Source organism: Otolemur garnettii, unplaced genomic scaffold (genome assembly GCF_000181295.1).
Source record: "Otolemur garnettii isolate 467f Iridium unplaced genomic scaffold, OtoGar3 scaffold00006, whole genome shotgun sequence".
Taxonomy (NCBI): domain Eukaryota; kingdom Metazoa; phylum Chordata; class Mammalia; order Primates; family Galagidae; genus Otolemur; species Otolemur garnettii.
The window spans coordinates 43,956,543-43,981,502 of record NW_003852401.1 but is presented as its reverse complement, the minus strand read 5'-3'; the positions used below and the strand labels follow the sequence as shown (position 1 = coordinate 43,981,502).

Here is a 24,960-nt window from a genome sequence, read left to right as displayed (position 1 = left end):
TGCAGGATGTCACTTCAGCCTCACAACTCCTTTAGGGAAATTTTATTATTGTTCCCATTTACACAGTAGGAGATAAAGGCTTACATTTTTAAAGAACCACAGAGATTCTAGTGGAAGAGCTGAGAACTAACCACCCATATATCTGGTGTCAATAGTTAATAGTCGATCTGTTAACAACTGTGCAATACCTTTCAAGAAAATCAAAAGCAGAGAAAAAAAAAAAAGAAAATCAACTAAGAAATAAAGAGTATAATAGATAATACCAGAGAAGAGAAATATAGTAGAACCTCCATAGATACCCACCTCCCGTCACTAACCACCTCCTTAAGTTGACTCTAATTTTCACAGACAGGACCTGCACCACATGTATGTGTAAGTGCAGTAGGCCTAGGCCCTTATGTTGACCACCTCTGTATGCTGACCAGTTTGTTAGTCCCTTGGGTGGTCAACTTACAGAGGTTCCTCTGGATATGCTCTACACAATAATGATCCTACAATACCAAGAAAATAGTAAACTACATCTTACACTATTTTTCATGCAGACAGTAAAATATTTAATATAATTCAGTAAGAAAACATATATATGACACTTTTAAGTTCAACAGTTAAGGAACTATATCTAAGTTTAAATTAAACCCAATTAAATATTGCTATGGAACATAAGTAAGTTATTTATTGTAAATGAATGGCATTCTCTCACAATCTCATTTGCAATACTTTGTTAGTCATATTAATCTAACATTTCTAGCATGGATGAAAAATGTAATGCCATTTCTATCAACATATTCTCAGGCTTTATTGATTTTGATTGGCTTACTTTCCAATTAGTAAGTTATACAGAACTTACTAAAATGTGGTGAAGCACCAAACTTAAAATTTTAAGTCCTAGCCAGGCACAGTGGCTCACACCTATAATCCTAGCATATTGGGAGCCTAAGGTAGGAGGATCATTGTAAGTCAGGGATTTGAGACCAGCTTGAGCAAGAGACAGACCTCAACTCTAACACAAAACAGAAAAATTAGCTTGGTGTTGTGGTTTACGCCTACAGTCCTAGCTACTTAGGAGGCTGACAGAATGGTCATTCAGGAGTTGGAGTGGGCAGTGAGCTATGATGAGACCACTGTACTCTAGCTGGGGTGACAGAGTCAGACCATCTCCCCCCTCCCCCCAAAAAATTAAATCCATCACAGGCTGTTGTTTTTGCAAAATACAATATGAAATATAATACAATAGTACTGTACCATTATGCATCCACAATAATGCATTACTTATTTTTGTAAACAAAATGAAAAATAGAAAAAAATATAAGCCCAAATTCTTCATTATTTGATTTCAAAACATAAAATTAGTCTATTAAATAACTATAAATGTCTCTAAAATCTTATTCTCAATCTCTGTACTTATTTCATCGCAGGCTAATAACAAAATGTTCACAGACTGGCACCAGTTCATGGGCCATACTTTGAGAAACACTGTTTAGGTGAATCAAATACCTGGCACCTATCACTGAAGAGATTCAAATTTAGCAAACCTGCATGGTTTCCAGGTAAGTCCTGTCCTGTTTCTCAAAGAATTACTTACCAATACTCTTAGGATCAGAAGTAACTAACTTCATTTCTCAATTCCAAACTTCAATAATTCTAAACACAGGAATAGCAGTAAGCAATGTTTATTCTGTTTTTGGCACCTATATTTAACCCCAAACCTCTTTTTTCACATCAACAGTGTTCCATGGATCCTTGAATTTCAATGTGAAATATGTGAACTTATTCATATTTCAGGACCTTCTGTGGCAAACTGTAAGCATGGCATTTTAAAGGATTACTATGCTAAAGAGTTGTGTACAACAAAATTATCACTGTGTATCAAGAGATGGCCTATGTCCCTGGGACTCAGGGACCACAAATACAAGCATTTCTTCTAAAAGAAGTATGTGACTGCTGTTATGTTATAGGTTGAGAAGAGAATGACGTACTCTTCAGTTTAGAAGATGACTTTTATTTCCTCTCTTCCCTTCCTACCTACCTCAAATATCAGAACACTTAAGGTCATCCATGAACTAGCAAGAAAGGGGTGAACTAGATTCAAACCAATTCTTCTAATTAGCTAAATCACTAATATACAATCTTTAATTCAATATATTACTGAATTATTCAGATTACGTTGACAAATCTCTATTTCATGGAGTAAGTCCATAAAAAGTCCGAGTTATTTGAAAAGGAGATTCTGCCAATAATTAAGAAGAGCCACCTCAAAGGTCATCTATCTATAAGAAGTCAGATCTATAACCTTACATTTTTAAAGGCAGGGCCATATCATTAAATTAGGCATTTGAAGTATACACAATTCTAAAACAATGAACTAATTTGTAAATCAAAGACTACAATTTGAAATTACCGATAAACTATGCAACAAACACATTTCATGCATTTATTACCCTTTACGACACCACACAGTATTTAGATACATAACTCAGTCAAATATTTTGATTAAAAAAAAACTTTTAGAACTAATTTGATTTATACATACACACACACACACACACACACAAAACCCGCAAGTTTTTTCAAAATATTTTTAACACCATCACATGGCAAGTTCAGAGAGAAATGTGTCATCCATTCTTGTAAAGACATCACTATCTACCACCTCCGTGACACAGCTGCCCGACTAGTTTTTCTGGAAATGGTGTTGGATTAGCAACCGCACCTACTGTCTGGGGGGTTGTGTCTCTAGAAAAAAAGGGGTTCAATTTTTGCCCCAGAAAGTAACTACTGATTATTGGGAAAATGTATTTCTTTACTCCTCAAGAACCATACTCCTTAGTGGTAGTTTTTAGTAACTCTCACTTGACTATAAAGCCTAGTTTTCATCACTGGCAGTTTTCAACTAGGGTAGATTTTTCTCCCCACCCCTTGTGCCACTTCTGGGATAGGTATACATTGGGGTTTGACAATTAGGGTGGAGGTTGGGATATTACTGCTATCTAGTGGCCATAAGCCAGGCATGCTGCTAGACATCCCACAATGCACAAGGCCACCTCCCATGAGATAACATCAAGATAAATCTATGGTGTCATTTGCACCCACCCTAAAATGACTATTTATCAGATCTTTTTCCAGAAACAACTACCAAGGTATCAGCAAGGAGCTGATTAAATGAGCCTACTATCTTATTCTTATATTTACCTGAAAGGAATATAGGATGTATCTCCAAAGATTAATATTCTATATGCGTCTTCTGGAGTTCTCCCCAAATATATCACCTGCATTTGAAAAGAGAAAAAAAAGGCAGTTTACTTCTAAATGAAGATTCACACTCTCACAGTGAAGTAAAATATGTCACTTTCGAGCCCATCAACTAAGCTGGGTTCTCTAGCCTTCCCAAAGACCCTATGAGTCACTCAGTACCCTGTTAGTGGATTCCTTTTTTGTTTAAGTCTGCCTTTGCTGGTCTCTGTCACTTGTAATATGAGCCCTGACCAAAAACTGTTCGCAAGAATCTACTGCAGTAGGAAGTACAGCACTTTCATAAAAAGATTTTCCAAATCAAGATGTTAGACTAAGCACATACTTGTACCTCATCTCCTTCCTGAAGTTCACTGAAATGACAGTTAAGAAGCAAGTGGGAGATGGGGGGGAGGGGGTTGGATTGGGATGAGGTGGAAGGAAACAAAAGCAGAACAATGATTTTGATGGATTCCATCCATTTAGGTTCAAGTATTTATAATACTATACAAGTTTACTGTAAAACTGTGTTTGTTCCCTACTCTCATCTGCTTCTTTTATCCTTGAACTAAGTGATACTTTTAATTTCCATCTGGGAGAATATTTCAGATATATTCCTTAGCATGTGATGTCTGTAGCTGGTATTCCTGCATTTCCAAAAATTTCTTTTTTCTGCCTTGCCATTTATTGTGGCTTTGCATAGGATTTTTGGTCTGCAGTCATCTTCTCTTGATAGTTTGCACATATTAGTTTCAATGTCTTCTCACTTCTAATGTTGCAGAAGTATGTTCTTAGTCTAAGTCTCTGCTCCTCCTCCTCACAAGTAACTTGTTTATTTTAGAAACATAAAGAATTTCTGAAAATTTCATTGGCATCTCTCTAAATAAATGCATTTATTATCCTTTAAGGTACCACATAAATATTTTGATAAACAAGACACTTTTAGAACTAATTTGATTTACACACACCCCCCCCCCCAAAAAAAAAGCCCACAAGTTTTTTCAAACTACTTTCCACACGATCTCATGGCAAGTTTAAAAAGAAATTGGCCTGGGACTTCAGAATCATCTCGCAGGGCACATTCAACTCACGTACGGTGGGCAATAGAGAGAAGGCCACACAGCATTAAATTTGGCACATATACCAAAATTAAACAAAATTCTAAACTTACTTTGGAAAAATATATTCAAAATTTTACTAATAAAAAAAGTCACTAAAAAAGTTAATAACAAACTTTTCATCTCCATTACTTAATATTATATATGTGGCCTGTGTCCTCAACCAAATTGTAAGCATTCTGAGAATCCATGTTTTACTGTTTCTTTATATATGAACCCTGATAAAAATTTGACATAAATATAAAAATATCACTGGATTAAGAGAAATTATGAAAGAAATCATTGAAACCCAGAAAAAGACATATTCTAAAACTAGTTGTTGTAAGAGTTAACTCAGTTTCCAGAGGGCATTTCATCAATTTTCTGTTTTAAGACTCATACATGGAAAATTCTTCCCAATGTCTCTAGCCTGTTTCTTAGTAAGATTTCATCTCATTTACTCTATAAAGAATACAAAAACTAATAGTTAACTCTACAGACTCTTCAAACATTTAGTTATCTACAGCAGCATATGAACCCACAAAAGGCCTAACAGAAGAACAATCGATTCCAAAAATAACAAAATATTTTATTAAATGTTACCTAATAGTACAATAATTTTGAAATACACTATTACTGCCTTTGATTATAAGAATGTAAGTTATCATGAACTAATCATAAGACCATCGTCTATAATCTCATGCAACAGACTATGTTTGTGAAATTCATTTGTCCCTACCTAATTTACTCTACATTTACATCTTGTAAGCATCAACCTATCAGTTGACTTTCTACTTTATTACTATTTATTTGGAGAAACAGCATAACAACTACTTCATGACAATTCTTAAAATTTTAAAATTCAGCCTATTTTTTCAAATTCTCTCATTCCATTCTAGTCTTCAACTTCTCCTGCCTCTTCTAAGTCCAGATAACATCAGTGAAATCTTTTTTCCACTCTATTTTAGGACGTCCTAGCAGATCCCCTCCCAAAAATCTCTCCTAAAACTAAGTAAATAAATAAAACCCACTTTGTAGCCAATAAGGGTGAGAATAGGGTTTGACTCCTTTCTATATTGAAATGAAATCCAGAGATTTGTTTTAGAATTTTCCTAAATTTCTAAGACTTTCTTACAAATTATATGTTTTTCCTTAAGTACCAATGAAGAGAATTCTACTTCAGACTGGGGTTAGCCTCTTAAATTACTAAAATTGCAATGGTATTAATTCAGAACAAAAGTAGTTTAATACATTAAATAACCGTAGGTTAACCCTGGAACACAGTTCAATTCAAAGAACACAAGAACAATGTAACATTTTTTCCTATGGGGGAAAAAAACCCAAATTCCTGGCAATGAACTTAAAAACACTGTAATTTAAAAATACAGCTAGGGAATGCCTGTACACAAATAGATAAAATAAGTCATACCCAGATAAATTGAAGAAAACTTAGATTCGTAATAAATCCATTTATATAATAACTATCAGAGAAATATTTCCTACCAATCTATAATTTTTACTTATCTTCCTAAGAAAAGGCCTTCCCCAAATGAAATAATTCTAAATGTGTTACTTAAGAAGAACCCTATAACTGACTCCTATATTAACACAAATTCTCAGCTTGTGTTAAGATGTTGAAAATTGATGCAATTTTATTATTTATCACTGAGCTCCTGGCAATTTGGATACTACGCATTTCTCAAATTCTTTTGGTATACTTTCCTGAGAAGCTATGCATATACACAGCATTATTTCACAACAGAAAACAACAAATGATGACCAAGAAAAGATATTAGACAGCTGTGATAGCCAACTTCTAAGACAGCCCCAAAGAGTCTCACATCCTGGAATTTCCACCCTTATGTGCCCCCACAAATGGCCAGGGTGCCCCGTGGAAACAGTACAACAGTGCAGGAATGACAGAGTGTGAATTCTGAGGCTAGATGACAAGTGGCTCTTTCTTTCTTCTCTTTTTTTTGAGATCGAGAGTGTCACTCTGTCGTCCTAGGCAGAATGCCATAACATCATCATAGCTCACAGCAACCTCAATCTCCTGGGCTCAGGTGATCCTCTTGCCTCAAACTCCAGAGTAGCTAGGACTACAGGTGCCCACCACAACACCCAGCTAGTCTTTCCATTTTTTGTAGAGATGAGTTTACTGTTTAGGTTTGGGTTTACTGTTATTTTAAGTCATTTTGTTTTGGAGTAATTTGCTGGGTAGCAATAGATAACACAGTAGCACACTCAACCATGAGGAAATGACAGGGCAGAGATGCAGTTTGGGAAACATAAGAGTCACTTGTCTCTAGGATAGAGAACCTCCTTGAAGGAGCAAACTGCAATCTTACAGAAAGAATAAAATATTATAGTAGAAACTAATGGAGATATCAGTAGTGGTTTTCAAAGTCATGGTCCAAGGTTATTTTTTGTTGAACAATACCTTAGCCATTTCTAGAACTTTCCACCACCCCCAATTTAAAAATCACTGTCTGCATGTCCCAACTCCTCTTAGAATGAATCTACTCATCGCTGTTTCAAAACCTGGGAGGTGCTCAATTAGCAGTGGATAGATGAAAGATCACAACTTAGAAAATTTATTGTTTCAATTCTGCCAAGCCAGCCATCAAATAATAAAAAACAAATTAGGGCAGGGCACAGTGGCTCATGCCTGTAATCCCACCACTCTGGGAGACAAGGGTGGGATCACTTTAGCTCAGGAGTTCAAGACCAGCCTGGGCAGAGCAAGACCCTGTGTCCACTAAAAATAAAAAAACAAAGCCAGGTGTGGTGTCACTTGCCTTTAGTCCCAGCTAGTCAGGAAGCTGAGGCAGGAAGACTGCTTGAGCCAGGTGTATAAGGTTGCTGTGAGCGAGCTAGGCTGAGGCCATGGCACTCTAGCTTGGGTGACAGAGGGAGACTCTGTCTCCAAAAAAACACCCTATTAGCCATGTGTTTCTTATTTCTATTTCTATTCTTATACACAACATTTTGAAACTTTATTTGTATACTTAGAGAGTCTCTGGTAAAGTTTAAAAACCTGAACACTATGCAATTCATCACATTCTCAAGTTCAGAACAACAAAGGGCATTTAAATTCCAACAACAAATGAGGCAGCCTCAGAAACCAAGCAAAGTCTTTTCAAATATTCTTTATGGAGAAATGTCACAATGTTTTAGCATTTAAAAATTCTCATGACTATTTTCACATGTCAGCCAGATGACATAGTCTTTCTTATGCCAAGAGTTTGACTGATCTTTAAAAAAATAAATTTATTCCTGCCAGATTAATAAAGAATGTTCATCAATCAATCCAAGTTTGAAATAAGCTTAGTCAACTGCTAAGTAAAAAAGGTTAGCAGGAGAAAGAATGTATATAATATAATAAACAATTTTATAGACTAAAATAAGATAAAATCACTTTCACAGCTCATATACAAATACTGGCCAAAGAAATCCTAAGTCATTAAAAAAAAAAATCAGGTAACTTTTACATTTCAATAATCTCACTTTTCTAATTACTATTATTTATATAGAGTATGTCTGTAATACACTAGAATAAAGATCCTCAATTTAGGCTGAATGAAATAGGAAGTCCAGAGGAGCAAATATACGTCCACTGAGGCCAGACAGCTAATAAAAATGTGTGAATTATCCCTGGGAATAAATGCATATGGCAAGCACTGTGTGAGTTGTAGGGACTTAAAAAAAAAAAAAAAAGCTAAAATCTTCATTTTTTAAATGAAATTTTGTGATTTTTAAACATTGAGGGAAAAAAAGTGCCATAACTATTTATAAATACTCTGTGAGTTACATAAAACCAGTGGCTACTGCCTTCTAAACTGTGGCATTAACTGCTCATCTAAGATCACACACTGCTTGTTATTGATGGAAAAGGGCCTGCTGCTCAGGTCTTATTTATAGACAAGAAGCCACACTATCTAAAACAAGGACTAAAATGAGAATGGAATCCAAAATTCCAGAAAGCTTAATAAATCTGAGGTCAAGGATCATAAATGGCCCGACAACCATCTCTTTTCCCTGGTTCCCACAATTAGTACCACCCAGGAAGTACCCCAGGCAGCTAAAATGCCAGTCAGGCTCCCTTGAGTTGAAAGGGAAGTAAAATTGTGATCAAGAGTGATGAGTGCCACATCCCTTATGTCTCTCAAGGCAGCAGCCCTTCTGCCTGTGGGCCTGGGCTGTCCCTTCTTTGGGCTCAGTTCACCTCACAATAGCGGCGCCTGGCTGCTATTTACAGCTGCCTGGTTGCTGTTTGCCCTGCCGCTCACAGACACCCAGCAAGGGTGTTTACAATCTCTATTCTCTGGCCTCTGCTGCCCCAACTGCACAGCCATCTGCTGAATTAGATGTTTCCCTACGGGTACGACCCTCTGCTCCCTCCCTTAACTCCCACCTGAATCCTTCCTCCTGCAGCCACTTCGACCTGACACCAGCTACTGAGTCCAAAATAATTAAATCATTTTTTAAAAGTAGGTCTATAGGTTCAAACGATCATCATTAAGTAACAAATTAAGTCCCTGAGCTCTTATCACAACCGTTCCAGCAATCTCCAATTCAATGCAATTTAGAATTCTTATTGCTGAATTAAGATATTCCTAGAATTTAATTAGTATCATGATTTTCAACATAAATGTTTACAAGGTAAACTGTTCTCAAAGCTATAAAGGAAAATAATAGAGAGTGATAAATTTTAAACAGGGAATCCATACGCTGCCACAATTAGTTCTATCAAAGCAAGCTATTAAACATTAGAGGAAAGCGAATTTGCAAGCTGTGTGCTAATAGTTTGCTTATGTCATTTATTTTACACACAGAATGTTTGCCCTTGAAAGTATATTAAACTATGGAAGAGCTGAATGTTGTAATATTGTCAGGAAAACATAAATGCTGTGGAAGAGGTAATCAAAGCTGATCACAGTAAAATAGAATGGTAACTCTGTTACTATTTAATTTAACAAGCAGATATACAGTATAATGAAGGTAGCTAGAATGAAGGAAAAGAAAGAGAAAAGGCATGACACTTAGTGAATGATTAATTAGTGCCAACATTACCTAAAATGAAATTAAAAGCCCAACCCCCAATATACAACAGCCTCTTCCAAGTAATTTTTTTTACAACTAGTAGAAATCATTGTTTATACCTAGTCTGCACATATCTCCCTTATAAAGTACTCATATAAAATTTTTTAAAGGATAAAATCATAATTATTTCTAAAGTGAATTATTACAGAGAGGGTGCCTAAAAATGTACACACATTTTTAAGAAAGGAAAAAACTGTACTGAAATTGTAATAACATATACTGGTAACATTTGTTTTTTTTGTTTTTTTGAGACAGAGCCTCAAGCTGTCCCCCTGGGTAGAGTGCCGTGGCATTACAGCTCACAGCAACCTCCAACTCCTGGGCTCAAGAGAGTCTCCTGCCTCCGCCTCCCAAGTAGCTGGGACCACAGGCGCCCGCCACAACGCCCGGCTATTTTTTGGTTGCAGCCGTCATTGTTGTTTGGCGGGTCCAGGCTGGGGATTCAAACCCGCCACCTTAGGTGTACGTGGCTGGCACCTTAACCGGTTGAGCTATAGGCGCCGAGCCAACATTTGTTATCTTGGTTACTGTACCTTGTGTCTCTTGTAATTGCAGAAGTCAAATGTGACTTCAGCAGTGCAATTTTTTTTTTTTTGGAGACAGGAGCCTCCAGCTGTCTCCCTGGGTAGAGTGCCGTGGCATCACAGCTCACAGCAACCTCTAACTCCTGGGCTCAAGCGATTTTCCTGCCTCAGCTTCCCAAGTAGCTGAGACCACAGGTGCCTGCCACAACACCCACTATTTTTTGGTTGCAGCCATCATTGTTGTTTGGCGGGCCCGGGCTGGATTCCAACCCACCACCTTGGGTGTACATGTCTGGTACCTTAGCCACTTGAGCCCCAGGCGCGAGCCAGCAGTGTAATTTTAATACAAGTTTTTCCTTTCTTAAAATGTATATACACTTTTGGGTATCCTCTGTATACTACAATTATGCTTTAAAAACTCTTAGTTAGTGGCTGGGCTGAAGGTAGTGAGTTGTATCAGTTGACTGGTCACAGTCAATTCCAATCAAGCTTCTTGTTCTACCCTTTCCTCCTTCTCTGTATTGCACTTGACTAGTGTAAAGAAATAAAATGTTTAAAAAACAACTTAATAAAATGTTAATAATTTTACATTAATGTGATTGAAATATTTCATTTTTTAAAACATGGTTAATTGCAGCTATTTCAATTCTTATTTTTAATAGTTTCCATAACATAAAAAGATACTTTACCATGATATGTAAATACCAGTGCAGTAAGTTTATCACTGGCTAGCCTTAATAATGATTACTCTCATATTTTAATCTCATTCACCAATGATGTACATTTAGTTAGTAAATTTCCAACTTCCCAAATGCTAATGAGATGTTAAAAACTAATAGGAATATACTGCATAATTTAGCAAATGAGCTCAAAACCCACTGAATTTTTGCTTGGATGATTTCAAAACAAGTTATAAAATTGTCTCATGGCTATTAAAACAAGATCTTACTTTGAAAGTGGTAACTAAAGAGAAATGATCATTTATTCTTTCTCTTTACCAGGACATTTAGTTTTATTACAACCAAACAGTCCCAACTGAATGAGGAAAAGCTTGAGTCTCAAAAAAAAAAAAAAAAAAAGCCAGCTAACAGGAAGGATAAGTGACACAGGAAAATGTTCCCCCCAAACCCTAACTAAACTAATTCAGGCAAGTAGTATCCATTATTATTTAAAATAAGAGATCAAAGTTTGGACTAAAGATATGAATAGCGCCAAAACAGCACCATACAGAATACTATAAGCTACAAGGGAAAACCATACCTTGAAGAAATTCAATGGCTAACAGTCATTTTTAGTATCATTAATCATTTAGGTATTACATACTTTCTCATGTGACAACATATACATGTACTACCAATGCATAGGCCTTTAGATAAAACTCGCAGTTCACAAGAAACAGAGAATGGAGAAGCAAGTTAAAAGATACTTTAACAAACAAGAAACCAGAAAAATTTTAAAGGTAGAACACTGTGTAAATCAACAGGGCTGGTTTCTTCAATAAATCAGTGTTATCAAAAAGGGACCATGTCAGAGAGAGAGAGATTAAAGGTACAACAACCTCATGCAATGTATGGTCCGAGATTAAATATTGTTTTGGATATTTAGAACCAATTGAGGAATATTAATATAATCTGAGTATAAAGATGAAAAAACATATGCTGGGCTTGATGGCTCATGCCTGTAACTCCAGCACTCTGGGAGGCCAAGGCAAGAGGATCAGTTGAGCTTATGAGTTGAAGACCAGCCCCAGAAAGAGAGACTACCATCTCCACTAAAAATGGAAAAATTGTCTGGGTGTGGTAGTGCATATGTATAGTCCCAACTTCTCAGAAGGCTGAAGAACGAGGGTTGCTTAAGCCCTTGAGTTTGAGGTTGCAGTGAGCTATGATGATACCACTGCATTCTAGCCCAGTCAACAGAGTAAGACCCAGTCTCAAAAATAAATAAAATAAAAATTAAGATAAAGCATGTAGTAACATGGAAGACTAGATCAAGAGATTATGACTGACTGAAAGAAGGTCATCAAACTATACAGGATATATAATCAACCTAAAGGTCCATCACCAGATCAGTGGATAAAGAAAATACAGTATATATACACATGATAGACTATTATTCAGCCATAAATAAGAATGAAACTTTGTCATTTGCAGAAACATAAATAAGCCAGGCACAGAAAAACAAATGCCACATGCTTTCCCTCATATGTGGGAACTAAAAAAGTTGATCTTATGGAAGTAGAGAGTAGAATGAGGGTTACCAGAGACTGGGAAGAGGAGGGGAAGAAGTTGGTTGATACATACATACAGATGGAGTAAGTTCTGGTGTTCAATAGCACTGTGGGTTACTACAGTTAACAATATCTTATATTTCAAAATAGCTAGAAAAAAAGATTTGGAATGTTCCCAAAGCAAAGAAATGATAAATGTTTAAGGTAATGGATATTCCAGTTACCCTGATTTGATCGTTACACATTATATGCATGTATTAAAATATCTTATGTATCCCATAAACATGTAAAATAATAATGCATCAACAAAAAATAAAATGTGAAAAACTGAACTGGTAAACATAAAACATATAATATGTACACAACATGTGTCTGCACATATGCATATACATGTGGACCGTGCCCTGCTTCTTTATATAAAACCCTTTTTTAAAGGAGATTTTTCTAAATTTCTTAAGGATGCAAATATAGATTTTGTACACAACATCATTTTTACAGCAAAATTTAGAAATACTTGAAACTTTTACTTTCACAATGCTCTTTTAACTATCAATGTTTAGAAAAGTACCTACTTTTCCACTTAAAATTTCACCTTTACTCTGAAATAACAGTTTAAGTACCACCACCCCCAAAATCTGACTAGGTAACAGTCACTGACTTATCAAAAAATAGAGCAGGAACTTTATCATTTTGTAAAACAATATGGTACACTTATAGTTTTGTAAAAGAAAAACTCTAAAGCCAGGTACAGTGGCTCGCACCTATAATCCTAGCACTCTGGGAAGCCAAAGTGGGCAGACTGCCTGAGCACAGGAGTTCAAGACCAGCCTGACCAAGAGTGAGACTTCATCTCTAAAAATAGCCAGGTATTGTTGTGGGTGCCTGTAGTCCCAGCTACTCAGGAGGCTGAGGCAAGAGAATTATTTGAGCCCAGGAGTTTGGGGTTGCTGTGAGCTATGATATCATAGCACTCTACTAAGGGTGACAAAGTGAGACACTGTCTCAAAAAAAAAAAAAAAGAAGAAGAAGAACAGAGAAAAAAATTATGAGCCTGAGCAAGAATAAGACCTCCATCTTTACTAAAAAACAGAAAAACTAGCCAGACACTGTGGCAAGCACCTGTAGTCCCAGCCACTTAGGAAGCTGAGGCAAGAGGATTGCTTAAACCCAGGAGTTTGAGGTTGCTATGAACTGTGATGCCACAGTATTCTACCCAGGGTGATAGAGTAAGACTCTGTCTCAAAAGAAAAAGAAAAAGAAAAATTAGCAGTGCATTGTGACTGGCCTGTAGTCCCAGCTATTTGGGAAGCTGAGGAAGGAGGTTGCTTCAGCCCAGGGGTTTGAGGTTGCTGTTAACTAGGCTAATGCCAGGGGACTGTAGCCTGGGTGACAGAGTAAGACTCTGTCTCCAAAGGAAGAAAAAAAGGGAAAAGAAAGGGAAAGAAAGAAACTCTAGTCATCTTTTATATTCTTCAACTCATTCACAAAAAAAGATTCCTAGCTCCACTCTAATTTGTAACCAAAGATTCAACCATTCAAGATAATTGATTAGGTAAAGCCATTTATCAGGCTATATAAAGTGTGATACTCTGAAATACACTGAAGACAGCTCACTCTTCCTACTTCTTCTTGTAACACAGATGCCTGACCATCTGACAAAGGACTAACAGACAACTGGCCTATCAATCTGTATTTTAAGTTTTCATGAAGCCTCACCTCTTCTGTTGTAAAGTACTAACTAGCATTTTATTCCCATGCCCCAAAAGATTATCTCATAGCCTCTCCTTGCCCCATATTAGGTCCTTTTATATGTACCAGGATGAATGGAACATGATTCATTTTATTAATAGAAACCCAGAGTTTAAAAGGATGGATAAAGATAGAGTCAGTCCACTTAGACTGTTTCCTTCCTAGCTATTCTTTCTCCAGACTTTTTACTTTTGCTTTAACATTATCATGCCAAGTCAATCATTAAAAAGCCTTATTGTCTACAAAATTCCTCCACAACTCCAGAAAACTTACAAGATATAACCACCCACCTCTAAAAACCTCTAAACAAAGGATTTAATAGTCTTCAACAAGATCAAAGCTTCTCCTACTTACTTTGATGTTTATCTTTTGAGGCATCCATATTGCATCTTGGTACTCCTTTCCTACTTTTAATAAATTTCCTTTTCTTAGAAGTTTTTCTCCTGCTTCCCGCCTATCATCTCTACAGCTCTAATGTCCTATATTAGTCAGCCAAGAATGGTTGCAAAGACTTTTGTCACAGCCAATACAGCAATCCTGCCAACCTGGCTTTTAACTGAGCAGAGTAATGAACACCAGCAAATGTCCAAATTTGCTTACCTGGCACTTTTCTAACCAATCAATCAGTACTAACAAAAGTATACACGCCTGGAAGGATGTCTAAATCTAATGTATATTAACCACAGAAAGTTCATTTCTGTATGGCAAAATACAACCATAAACAAAGTCAAAAGGCCAACACTGGCTCAGTGCCTGTAGCTCAGTTGCTAGGGCACCAGCCACATACACCAGAGCTGGCAGGTTCAAACCCAGCTGGGGCCTGCCAAACAACAACAACTACAACCAAAAAATAACTGGGCGTTGTGGTGGGTGCCTGTAGTCCTAGCTACTTGGGAGGCTGAGGCAAGAGGATGGCTTAAGCCCAAAATTTTGAGGTTGCTGTGAGCTGTGATGCTACAGCACTCTACGGAGAGTAACATAGTGAAACTCTGTCTCAAGGAAAAACAAGGGGAAAAAAAAAAGGACCTACACCAACCGGAAACAAATTTTCAATAAATATGCCAAAGGGCTATTGTTTTGTCACTAGTAGTTAAAACAACAGCAACAAATTTTTAAAAGAATGATTTCTTATTTACGTAATTATCAAGTGTTCTGTTTTTAAGACAATTCTGAGTTCTTGCCACGCCCACAGCCACCTTCTGACGGGCTCTTTACAGTGAAGTTACAGCACCTGGCTCCTCACAACACTGCCATTTGAGAAACATCTCATGTGAGCAGACACACCACTGACTCAGAAGCAGCCCAAGCTGAGCTTGTGTGCTCTGGGCATTCTACTCAGCAGCACCACCTCTCAGAACTACTCCAGCCATCCAGACTTTCCCTTGGGCATATGAAGGCAACATCCACAAAGGATTAGAACTTTTACTTATCACACCAAAAGCCTTTTTCCAAGGGTCCCTTTAATACTGTATTACCCCCCAAGAACTCTGGTAAGATCTCTTTTTCTCTAAAGCTGTCATGATTTACTTCAACCCACAGAGTTCCTTTCCTTAGTAACTTCTGGCCAAACAATGGGACCAAATGTCTTAACACCCACCTCTCCATATTCTTTTTCTTATCTTTCCTTTTTCCTTCCTTCTTTCTTTTTTTTCTTTTAAGAACTTTACTACAAGTATAAGAAACACCAAAAGAGACTAGGGGACCAAAAAACCCAACATTCCATCTGGATAAGAGTAAGAAAACAAATTTTAACAAACATAATCTACAATCTGTACTCCACACTTTGGGGGATAATAATAATAAAACTTGAAGTCTTCTCAGAAACACTTCTTTCAACTACTTTTGTGAGCTCAAATAGGAAAACAAAACAAACAAAAAGACCTTAATTGCTGCAGTTAATGATATACCTTAAATATAAAAAAGAAAATTATTAAATTTTGAGGTACAATTTCATCTAGCGGTATCAATTTTTTATCTTATCTTTGTAAACCTCAGATAAACTATATTCCAGAAAATAACTGTAAAAGGGGGGAGGCAGGACAGCATCAAGCGGCAAGCCGGAAGTGAAGAAGAGAGAATTATCTTAAAAGCTCCAAAAACAACCCCTTTTAAATTTGTATCTGAGACAACTGTTACCCCTATGGTGATGTGGGAGTAGAACAAACATCCCCTAGCTGTTTCTTCCCCACTGAAGAGAGCAGCTAGCCTCCTTACCACTCAAGAGATTGGGGGTCCTCCCAGGAGGAGCTCTTAGCTGACTCAAACAACTATGGCTTTAGACTTCTAAAAAAGAACAAAGATGTTGGGCTGGGTATGGTGGCTCACACCTTTAATCCTAGCACTTTGGGAGGGTGAGGCAAGAGGATCACTTCAAACCAGCCCGAGTAAGAATAAGACCCTGTCTCTACTAAAAAGAGAAAAATTAGCTGGGCGTAGTGGTGGATGCCTATAGTCCCAGCTACTAGGGAGACTGACCACAGGAGGATTGCTTAAACTTAGAGGAGTCTGAGGTTGCAGTGAGCTACACTGAAGCCACAGCACTCTAGCATGGGTGACATGACTCTCTATGAAAGAAAAAAGGCAGAAAAACCAAAAATATTGACAAATAAATGAAACTCATAACTCTCAGGTAAATACTGTTGTTCCAAAGAGCAATTCCAATGATCCAAATAGGGCACAGTGCCCATGACGGCATATGTAATCAACTTACGTTTACCCACTTTCCTACTGCCAGACCAGGTACTCCTGCTAGGTATTTTAGTGAGAATGGGGATGACGTTAATGAGGAAAAACTGCCCATATTTAAATTTTATAAAGTATTCATACAGTGTACTTTTATGGTATTTTCAAAATCAATACTGGTCCTGTCTCCAGTAAAACAATTTTACAACTTACTAAATGAATCATAAATTAATAACAACTGCATTGGGGCATTATTTTCTAACTTTAAGAGCCATAACACAAACATTTTTCACAGTAGTTGGGCAAATTTGTTTTAAAATAGATTTTTCTTTTAGAAGAGTTTTAGGTTCACAGCAGAGTTAAGTAGAAGGTATAGAGATCTCCCTCCCTATCCCCACATAAGCCCAGCCTCCTTGAATTGATCAATTTAAAAAAAAAAAATCACAATACAGGGGAGAGAAGTGAGGAGGGAGGGGGACTGGTGCACTCCCACCTAATGAACACAACATAGGAGTATATGGCACACACCCTAGGTACAAGATACAACAGGGACTTCACCTAACAAAGGTAAACACTGTAACCTAATCATTTGTACCTTTGTATTAATCTGAAATTTGGGAAATAAAATAATAAAAGCACATTCTTTCTGAAAAGAAGTCAAGACATTATCTTAGGAAAAGTAATTTGAAAATTCCAATCACAGATGTCAAGCAGCACTATCATGCACATTTTCACTAATACATTAGGAAAGGAAATACTTACCATATAACATCCGATAAGGAAAGCAGCATTTGCTTGTTTTCTCTGATCAGAGCCAGTAAAATGAATAATTTTCTTCCTTAACAATGTAAAGGACTGGATGAAAATAGACAGTTGTTAGTATTTTCTTTTTAATTTCAAATCTGCTTAAATTTTTTTTGATAAGATAAATTCTAAATCTCATATATATAAACATTCAAATTAGCAAGACCTTTAAAAAGATTGATGTTGATACTCAAAAATACCATGTACCTTCCCGTAAAAAGACATTCTGGGATGAGAATAAACATACCATTGAAGGTACAGGGGAGGAGACATGACCATATGTCATGCATATGTCATGCATAAAGCATGGACTACCTCTGAAAGAACACATGAGAAGCTGGAAAGGGTGGTGGGAGAGACCTTCTCTTTCCTTTTCCGACTGTTTGGTTTTTGAAGAAATCTATTCCCAAAATGTTTAAATTAAAACAAAAAGGTATACAGAACAGGGCAAAATTAATCTATGCTATTAAGTCAGGATAGTAATTAACTGTAACTGAGAAAAGGCACAGGCCGGGTCCCCTAGGGTGCTGCTAATGTTCTGTTCTTGATCTCATGATGAAGATCATTACCCATGTCTATCCAGTTTATGAAAATGCATTGAGTTCTACACTCATGATGTGTATACAGTTCAGTATATATCCAGATACTTCAATTAAAAGGTAAAAATAATAAGGGTATGTAATTTAAAAATAAAAGGAGCACATGATAGTACACTTAGCACTTCTCCCACTATATTTCAGTAAAAACAGACTCAGGGCAGGATAAGGAACAGGGCATATTCTACTTAATAAGCATATATTTCTTGGTTTCTCTAAGTCAATGTTTCAGCATTTTAATGTTCTAGTTCCCTAGTGTTTCAACATAAAGGCGTACATATTTCTCCTTAGTTGTTTGCATGAGTAAGAGATCCAAATTGATTTTTTTTTTTTTTGAGCCAGTCTTTCTATGTCCCCTTCAGTGGAGTGCCATAACGTCATAGCTCACAGTAACCTCCAACTCTTGGGCTTAAGCTTCTCTGGCCTCAGCCTCCCAAGTAGCTGGGACTACAGGCGTCTGCCACACTGCTCAGCACTTTTTTTTTTTTTTTGGTTGTAGCTGTTATTGTTGTTTGACAGGTCCAGGCTGGGTTCAAATCCACCAGCTCCAATGTATACGGCTGGCGTCCTAGCCACTAAGCAACAGGAGCAGAGCCCTAAATTGATTTTTAAAAAAACAAAAACAAAACCCAGGCTGGGCAGAGTACAGTGGTGTTTACAACCAAATGGATCACAACTGGTTAACAAGTTTCTCTGTTCCTTCTCTACCCTCACTGCTTCACTTGACTAGTCTAAAGAAATAAACAACAGAGTGGCGCCTGTGACTCAGTGAGTAGGGCGCCGGACCCATATACTGAGGGTGGTGGGTTCAAACCTGGCCCCGGCCAAACTGTAAAAAAAAATTAGCCAGGCCTTGTGGTGGGCACCTGTAGTCCCAGCTACTCCAGAGGCTGAGGCAAGAGAATCACCTAAGCCCAGGAGTTGGAGGTTGCTGTGAGCTGTGTGACACCACCGCACTCTACCGAGGGTGATAAAGTGAGACTCTGTCTCTACCAAAAAAAAAGAGAAAGAAAGAAACAAACAACAAAAAAGGACTCTTCCCATTCAAACTCTACTTTGTACACTTTTATCACTGTTAATTGAATAGATAATAATGTGTCAATCAGGTTAGATAGTTAATAGGCTACAATTTGTTCTAGTAAAGGATTAGGGGAAGGAAGATAGTAAATGATTGGGGGAAGGAAGGGAGGGGAGGACGGATGCATTTTTGATCCACTGAAGAATAAAAGTACATGAACAGGGGGGAAAAAATCTTCCAAATTTAAGGGGGTGGGGGTAGAGAGAGAATTATTTTTAACTTCCCAGCCCTGCATGAAACAAAAGACCCAGGTGCCACTGGCAACTAGAAAATGGGAGAGAGGAAACCTAAATACACAAGGCCACAGATGTTTATATTACTGTTTTAAGAGAGGCCAGAAGGAAGAGTCTCCATCTCAATATAAATTTGTAGTGAACACCACTATTTGATGCTCAAGGAAAAAAAAATCTACCTTAGCCATGAATTTTGAATCAAAGTAAAGTAAATTTTTAATTAATAATCAATTTTATTTCTTCTGTATAGTAATCTGATAGGTAATTAGTTTGTTTTCTAAAAAGTACCTGGCCCAAAAGGCAGTGTTTTCTCCCTAAGAATTTACAGTGACTAATTTGAACTGGTAGCTAGCAGTACATAAACACTTCCTATTGTATGGGACCAGTAATTCAAATGTTCCAAATAGATGAATGGTGTCTAAGTTCAAACCAATAGTAATCCACTAGTGTAACTCTCAGTAATACAGTAGGCCTCAAGGATACATGTCCTGCCCTTGCTTTGCCAGCCCCCATTCAACTATACAAAGGGTCAAAGGAAAGTCACAACTAGTAAAAAACCACCAAAGTTTCAAGATTGGACAGAAAGTGAGATGAGTTAATTTTTCTTGTTAGTCTGCTAGCACTCCCTATCAAAGCCAAGGCAGGAATATCAGTGATAAAGCAAGGCAAGAGTTTCTCTTGTCAGGTTTCAAATCAGACAATCAGAGGTTCATGTAATTAACCAGTCCCTACTTAGGCTTTTCAAGTATTTAAGCATCACCAACTCAAATCAGAAACAAATGACCCAAACTTTTTTTTTTTTTTAGAGACAGAGTCTCACTTTATCGCCCTCAGTAGAATGTCATGGTGTCACAGCTCACAGTAACCTCCAACTCCTGGGCTTAGGTGATTCTCCTAAGGCGCCAACGACAATACTCGGCTATTTTTTTTTTTTTTTTTGCAGTTTGGCCAGAGCCGGGTTTGAACCCGCCACCCTTGATATATGGGGCCAGCACCCCACCCACCAAGCCACAGGTGCCTCCCCAAATGACCCAAACTTAAACTGTTCATTCAAAACTCTAGAAAACAGATAGCTACCTACTTATAAAACAAATCATACATGTATCTCAAAACCACTGCAGTGAAAAACATAGCATTTCCTTTAAAAAAAAAAAAAAAGATATGTTTTCCTGACTTTTCTCCTCAAGATCAAGCTAACAATGATTACTCAAGTCAAACCTTAAGTAAAAAAGACTTTACCTTTAATTTCTTATTTATCTTGCAACAATATCTGTAAACCATTGCCAGATTGAGTGGTCCAAAATCTGCGTAGAAGCTTTGAAAATGAAAAATTAAAATGTATATTCTAGATGCTCTTAATATAAATGCCTTTTTTGGTCTACATGATCAAATTAAGACAAGAAAATATACACCAATTTGTTATGGTCACACAATTTAAACGTATTGCTTTACTAGTGGAAGAAATATTATGGTAAACAATGCCTGTTAAAAAATGCAATGAGCACTACAATGTCTAGATGCATAAACCTAATCTCACTTAACAGGAAATTACCTTTTATATTTTAAAAATTATTTTTCCACACATATTTTCCACTGGCAAAAACACAATATCTTAGTACACATTTGTATCTCATTGTAGCATAAACTATTAGAAAGAAGACTAAATCTAAATGTTTAAATTTAGGAAGGTCCTTTCATTTTAATCCCACCACCACCACCAAAAGATCTATTTCATTACCAAGGGTCCAAAAAAAAAAAAAAAAAAAGGATCCTGCAATTAGCAATCAATAGATTTATAATTTCCCAAAGCTACCTTCTTTATAAATATACCTTTAGAGTCTTCAAAATAAAAAAAAAAAAGTTACTAGCAATCTTTTAAAAAGAAATACTTACTTCTCATATTCAAGTTCATTATCTATGCTGAAATAATGTATATTTGATGCACTCTTTGGTCTGCTGTAGAGAATGGCAAAACAAAGGCGATCTGAAATGGAAAAATTGCAATGTTCCTTCCTTCAGGTTATTAAAACACGTTTCATATATAACGATGCAACTCTTTTCAGGTGAAGCCAATTTTTATTTTTTCCATGCATGTTTCAGATGGTTAGGGGCAGCAATGAGAAATTCCAAAATATTCTGGCTATTTTGCTGGGCAATAATAAGTAAACAACTTTTTTAAAAGAGAAACTGCCTTTAAGTTTCATTACTGGTAGGTTATTCACTCATGTAGGGACACTGTATGATTTCTGAAAGAACCTCTCATTAAACTTTAGTTTCCCCAGGCTAAGAAATTTCAGCAAACGGAAGCATTAATTTGAGGGCTAGACATCAGCCTTATATCGAGTTTGAAGATTAATTTTGCTATGTTTTCAAGACATCCTAAAATGTCATTTTGTAAGAAACTACTTTTTTTTTTCCTTTTGCAGTTGTTAGCTGGGGCTGGGTTTGAATCCACCACCTCCAGCATATGGGGGCTGGCGCTCTACTCCTTTGAGCCACAGGCACCACCCCAGAAACTACTTTTTTTTCAAAGTAAAGAAGAAAGAATGCTTTCAAAATCACTTCAGAATGATGTTTACAGCTATAAAACACAAGAAAACCACATGTTAATCCAACTGTTCTTAGGGATCACTATTATTCTTTAATTTGGAATCACTCCTTTTACTTTATTGTTTGTACAATTAGACAAATTGCCATTAAAACAGAAGCAATGAGAGGTTTCTGTATGAGCAGTCTGAGATGAGCTTGGATTGCATAAATGCAGTTAGGCAGCTAGAAGGTTAAAGCAAGGATGGTAACAAGTAGTAATGTTCAGAGGCTCCACCCTACCCCTCAAAGGTTGTCTAAAAACCTTTGGCGCAACCAAGTCATCCATAGTATCTAACAGTAATACTAGTAGTGCTGGGAAAAATACACTCAAAACGTGGCAAAATCAAGTGCAGTCTTTAAAATACATATATGTTCTTTCAGCAGAGCTAGTGATAAAAAACAAAAGACGCCAGCTGGCATCTTGCCCCAAATGGTAATTTAAACTCTTTCTTTTTGTCTGTAATTCAACTTATGAAACTACTACTGGACTCATTTCCTTGTAAACTCAACTAAAATTTCTCCCAACCACAAATAATCAAACCGATGACAAGGCTCAATTCTTTACCAACACAAACGACCTTTGATCCTGTGGGCGGAGAGGCGCAGCTCACTAGACACCGGTGTAAGTACACAAGGGTCACAAGCACACATACACGTATGCACCGTCACCCCAAAGCCCTGGGGACTGGGAGTCCTGGAGGCCACCCACGCCCATGAGACAGCATCAGCCCTGACCTCGACGTTGAAAAGCACCTCTCCCCCGGCCCCTTGGCGTGCCGGTACCCCCAAAGGGCACCAGGGACCGGGAATCCCGCGCCCTCTCACACTCACCTTTGATCACCTCCACCACCAGAGGGGACCGGGAGCCCTCCCGGCTCATGACTCCAAAGCATCTGGAAGGCGGGGCGGAGGGAAGGACCGGGTGGGTCGAGGACAACCAGCTGGCGAGAGAGGAGGCGCCTGGACCACACCCCCGAAGTTCAGAAAACAAGAAGTTTAAAGGGCCGGACCCAGACACCAGTCACAGCGACACCCGCCGGCCACCCACCTCGGCCGCAGATGCAACCGAGGAACTGCCAACACAGGAGGGCCAACCCCGGAAGTTCAAAGCTCCTCAAAACGGCCTCCAAAAGGGTGACAGGACAACGGAGCAAGGAAAGCACCGACCGCCCTGCAGCCCTCTCTGCTCTGAGGACGGCAGGCAGCAGTCCACATGCCAGGGCTCTACCGGTGCTCTAATACCGCCCAAGTGCTCCGCTCCGAGCCTCCGCGTCTGGACGTGCGTCAGAGAAGCCAACAGGCTGTGCAAAAAGAAGCGCCTCGGAAAGCTCCTTAGCGATTAAAAGGCCACTGCGCCAGAAGGGCTTGGCCAGTGCGGCTGACCATACCCGAGGTGACGCGTGACTCCGGCAGAGAGGCAGCCGGGAACCTCCCGCGGCGGGCAGCGCGCTCTGGCCGCCCTGCGGCCGCAGACAGGGGGCGCTGCAGCGGCAGAGCCCGCCCTCCTGGAGCCCGTCCCGGCGGCGCCCGCCAGTCCCCCGCCGCCCGTCCTCGCTCCGCTCCGCTCCATGCGCGCCCAGTGCCCGGCTCGCTTGCGGCGCTGGTGACTGACGGAAAAGGGACATCGTCAAACTGGCACGAGAATTAAAAAGGTGAGCATAAAATTCAGGTCACACGTTCCCTGAAAGGTGTTGGGATGGTTTTATAATAAAAATGTTGACGCTTGCCTAAGCAACCTCTTAAAATATTTTCTAAACCTACGTTTGTATTTTAATCTCAAGAGAAAAAAATTGAGACATAGTACGAATATGATCCCAATTGTTACAGATGATACGGAGTTGGGATTGTGGGTGGTTTTCACACCCTCCAGTATTTTTCCAAGTTTTCTACAGAAAAGCACTACTTTCCAGACACTTCTAAAGTAAATCTGCGTTCCTCCTAACCTTATTCTAAAATTCCGAATGGATCAAAAACTTTTTTAATGTTAAGGGGGAAAAAAACACCATGAATTCTTTTTTATACTCTCCAGCTGGTTAAGGAAGCCTTTTTGTAGATGATACGAAATCTAAAAGCCATAAGAAAATCAACTGGTAAATTGATACACATTTTTAAAAGTCTTCATGGCAATAGACACAAACTAAGTTGAGAGATAAAGTGGCAAAAACATTTTAAATTCAGCTCAAAAAGATGCCCAACTTAAATTTTATGTTATCGCAAAAATAACAAACGCAAGTAAAATTCAAACTCGAATGAGTTCCTATTTTCCTCTCTGACGGGGAAAAATCTCAGGGGGTGCTGGGTGGGGAGGATGAGTGCACTCACACTGCCTGTGAATGGGAATATAACCTCCATGAAGGGCAACAAAAGGGCAATGTGGCAGAAATGTTCAAGACTGAACAATAAGAGATAGCCAAGATAGAATGTTAAGTACTACACGTGTATTGAAGCATAGATATAACACATTCATGTGGCTGCATATAAAATCTCACAGAGCACATATGTGGAAGGAGACATAAGAAACTGGTATCGTGGATGCCTTTATAGGCAGAAACTGGGTGTCTGGAACTAGGGAAGGGTGAGAGAAATTTATGCCTTTTTATAGCTTTTGAATTTTGTGCCATACATTACATATACAAAATAAACTGTCGGGCTAGCAGTGTTTTTCCAAAGTTGGCTCTTCATCCAGATAAGAGGCAAACAATGAGCATAGTATGAGGTGACCTGGAAAATATCTAAACAAGGAACTGGTTTCTACCCATCACTTGAAATTCCAGTTTCTTTTAAAAACCCCAGTTAAAACAAGAAAAGTAGGTAGATGGAAGTGAGAAGAGATTTTCCCTCCAAAAGTAAAGTTCAATTTCCTAGGGAATATTTTTAGATTACGAGGAAGGGGGATACACTGATTTTTAATGTCCAATTATCTCTAATTATGTCAGTATTGTTACAGGAGTACTGCAATGAATACTACAGAGACCAGGGTAGTGAGTGGAGATCATTAATTAGAAATCTGGAGCTAGAAATAGGGCTGTGTACAAAGTTTGCTTAAA

General features: G+C 38.1%; 1 protein-coding gene across 4 annotated transcripts in view; it reads right to left on the bottom strand.

Moving 5' to 3' along the window:
* Positions 1–23,411, bottom strand: part of CDC14B (cell division cycle 14B) — a 61,203-nt gene extending 37,792 nt beyond the window's left edge. For all 4 annotated transcript variants that reach the window (XM_023508111.1, XM_023508114.1, XM_023508113.1 and 1 more), the window contains exons 1-5: positions 22,745–23,411; positions 21,218–21,308; positions 20,564–20,639; positions 17,376–17,468; positions 3,190–3,266 (exon numbers count right to left, since the gene is read on the bottom strand). In XM_023508111.1, the coding sequence (XP_023363879.1) occupies positions 3,190–3,266; positions 17,376–17,468; positions 20,564–20,639; positions 21,218–21,308; positions 22,745–22,793 (386 nt within the window). In that variant the 5' untranslated portion in view covers positions 22,794–23,411. The remainder of the gene's footprint in view (positions 1–3,189; positions 3,267–17,375; positions 17,469–20,563; positions 20,640–21,217; positions 21,309–22,744) is intronic.
* Positions 23,412–24,960: the final 1,549 nt, after the last annotated feature.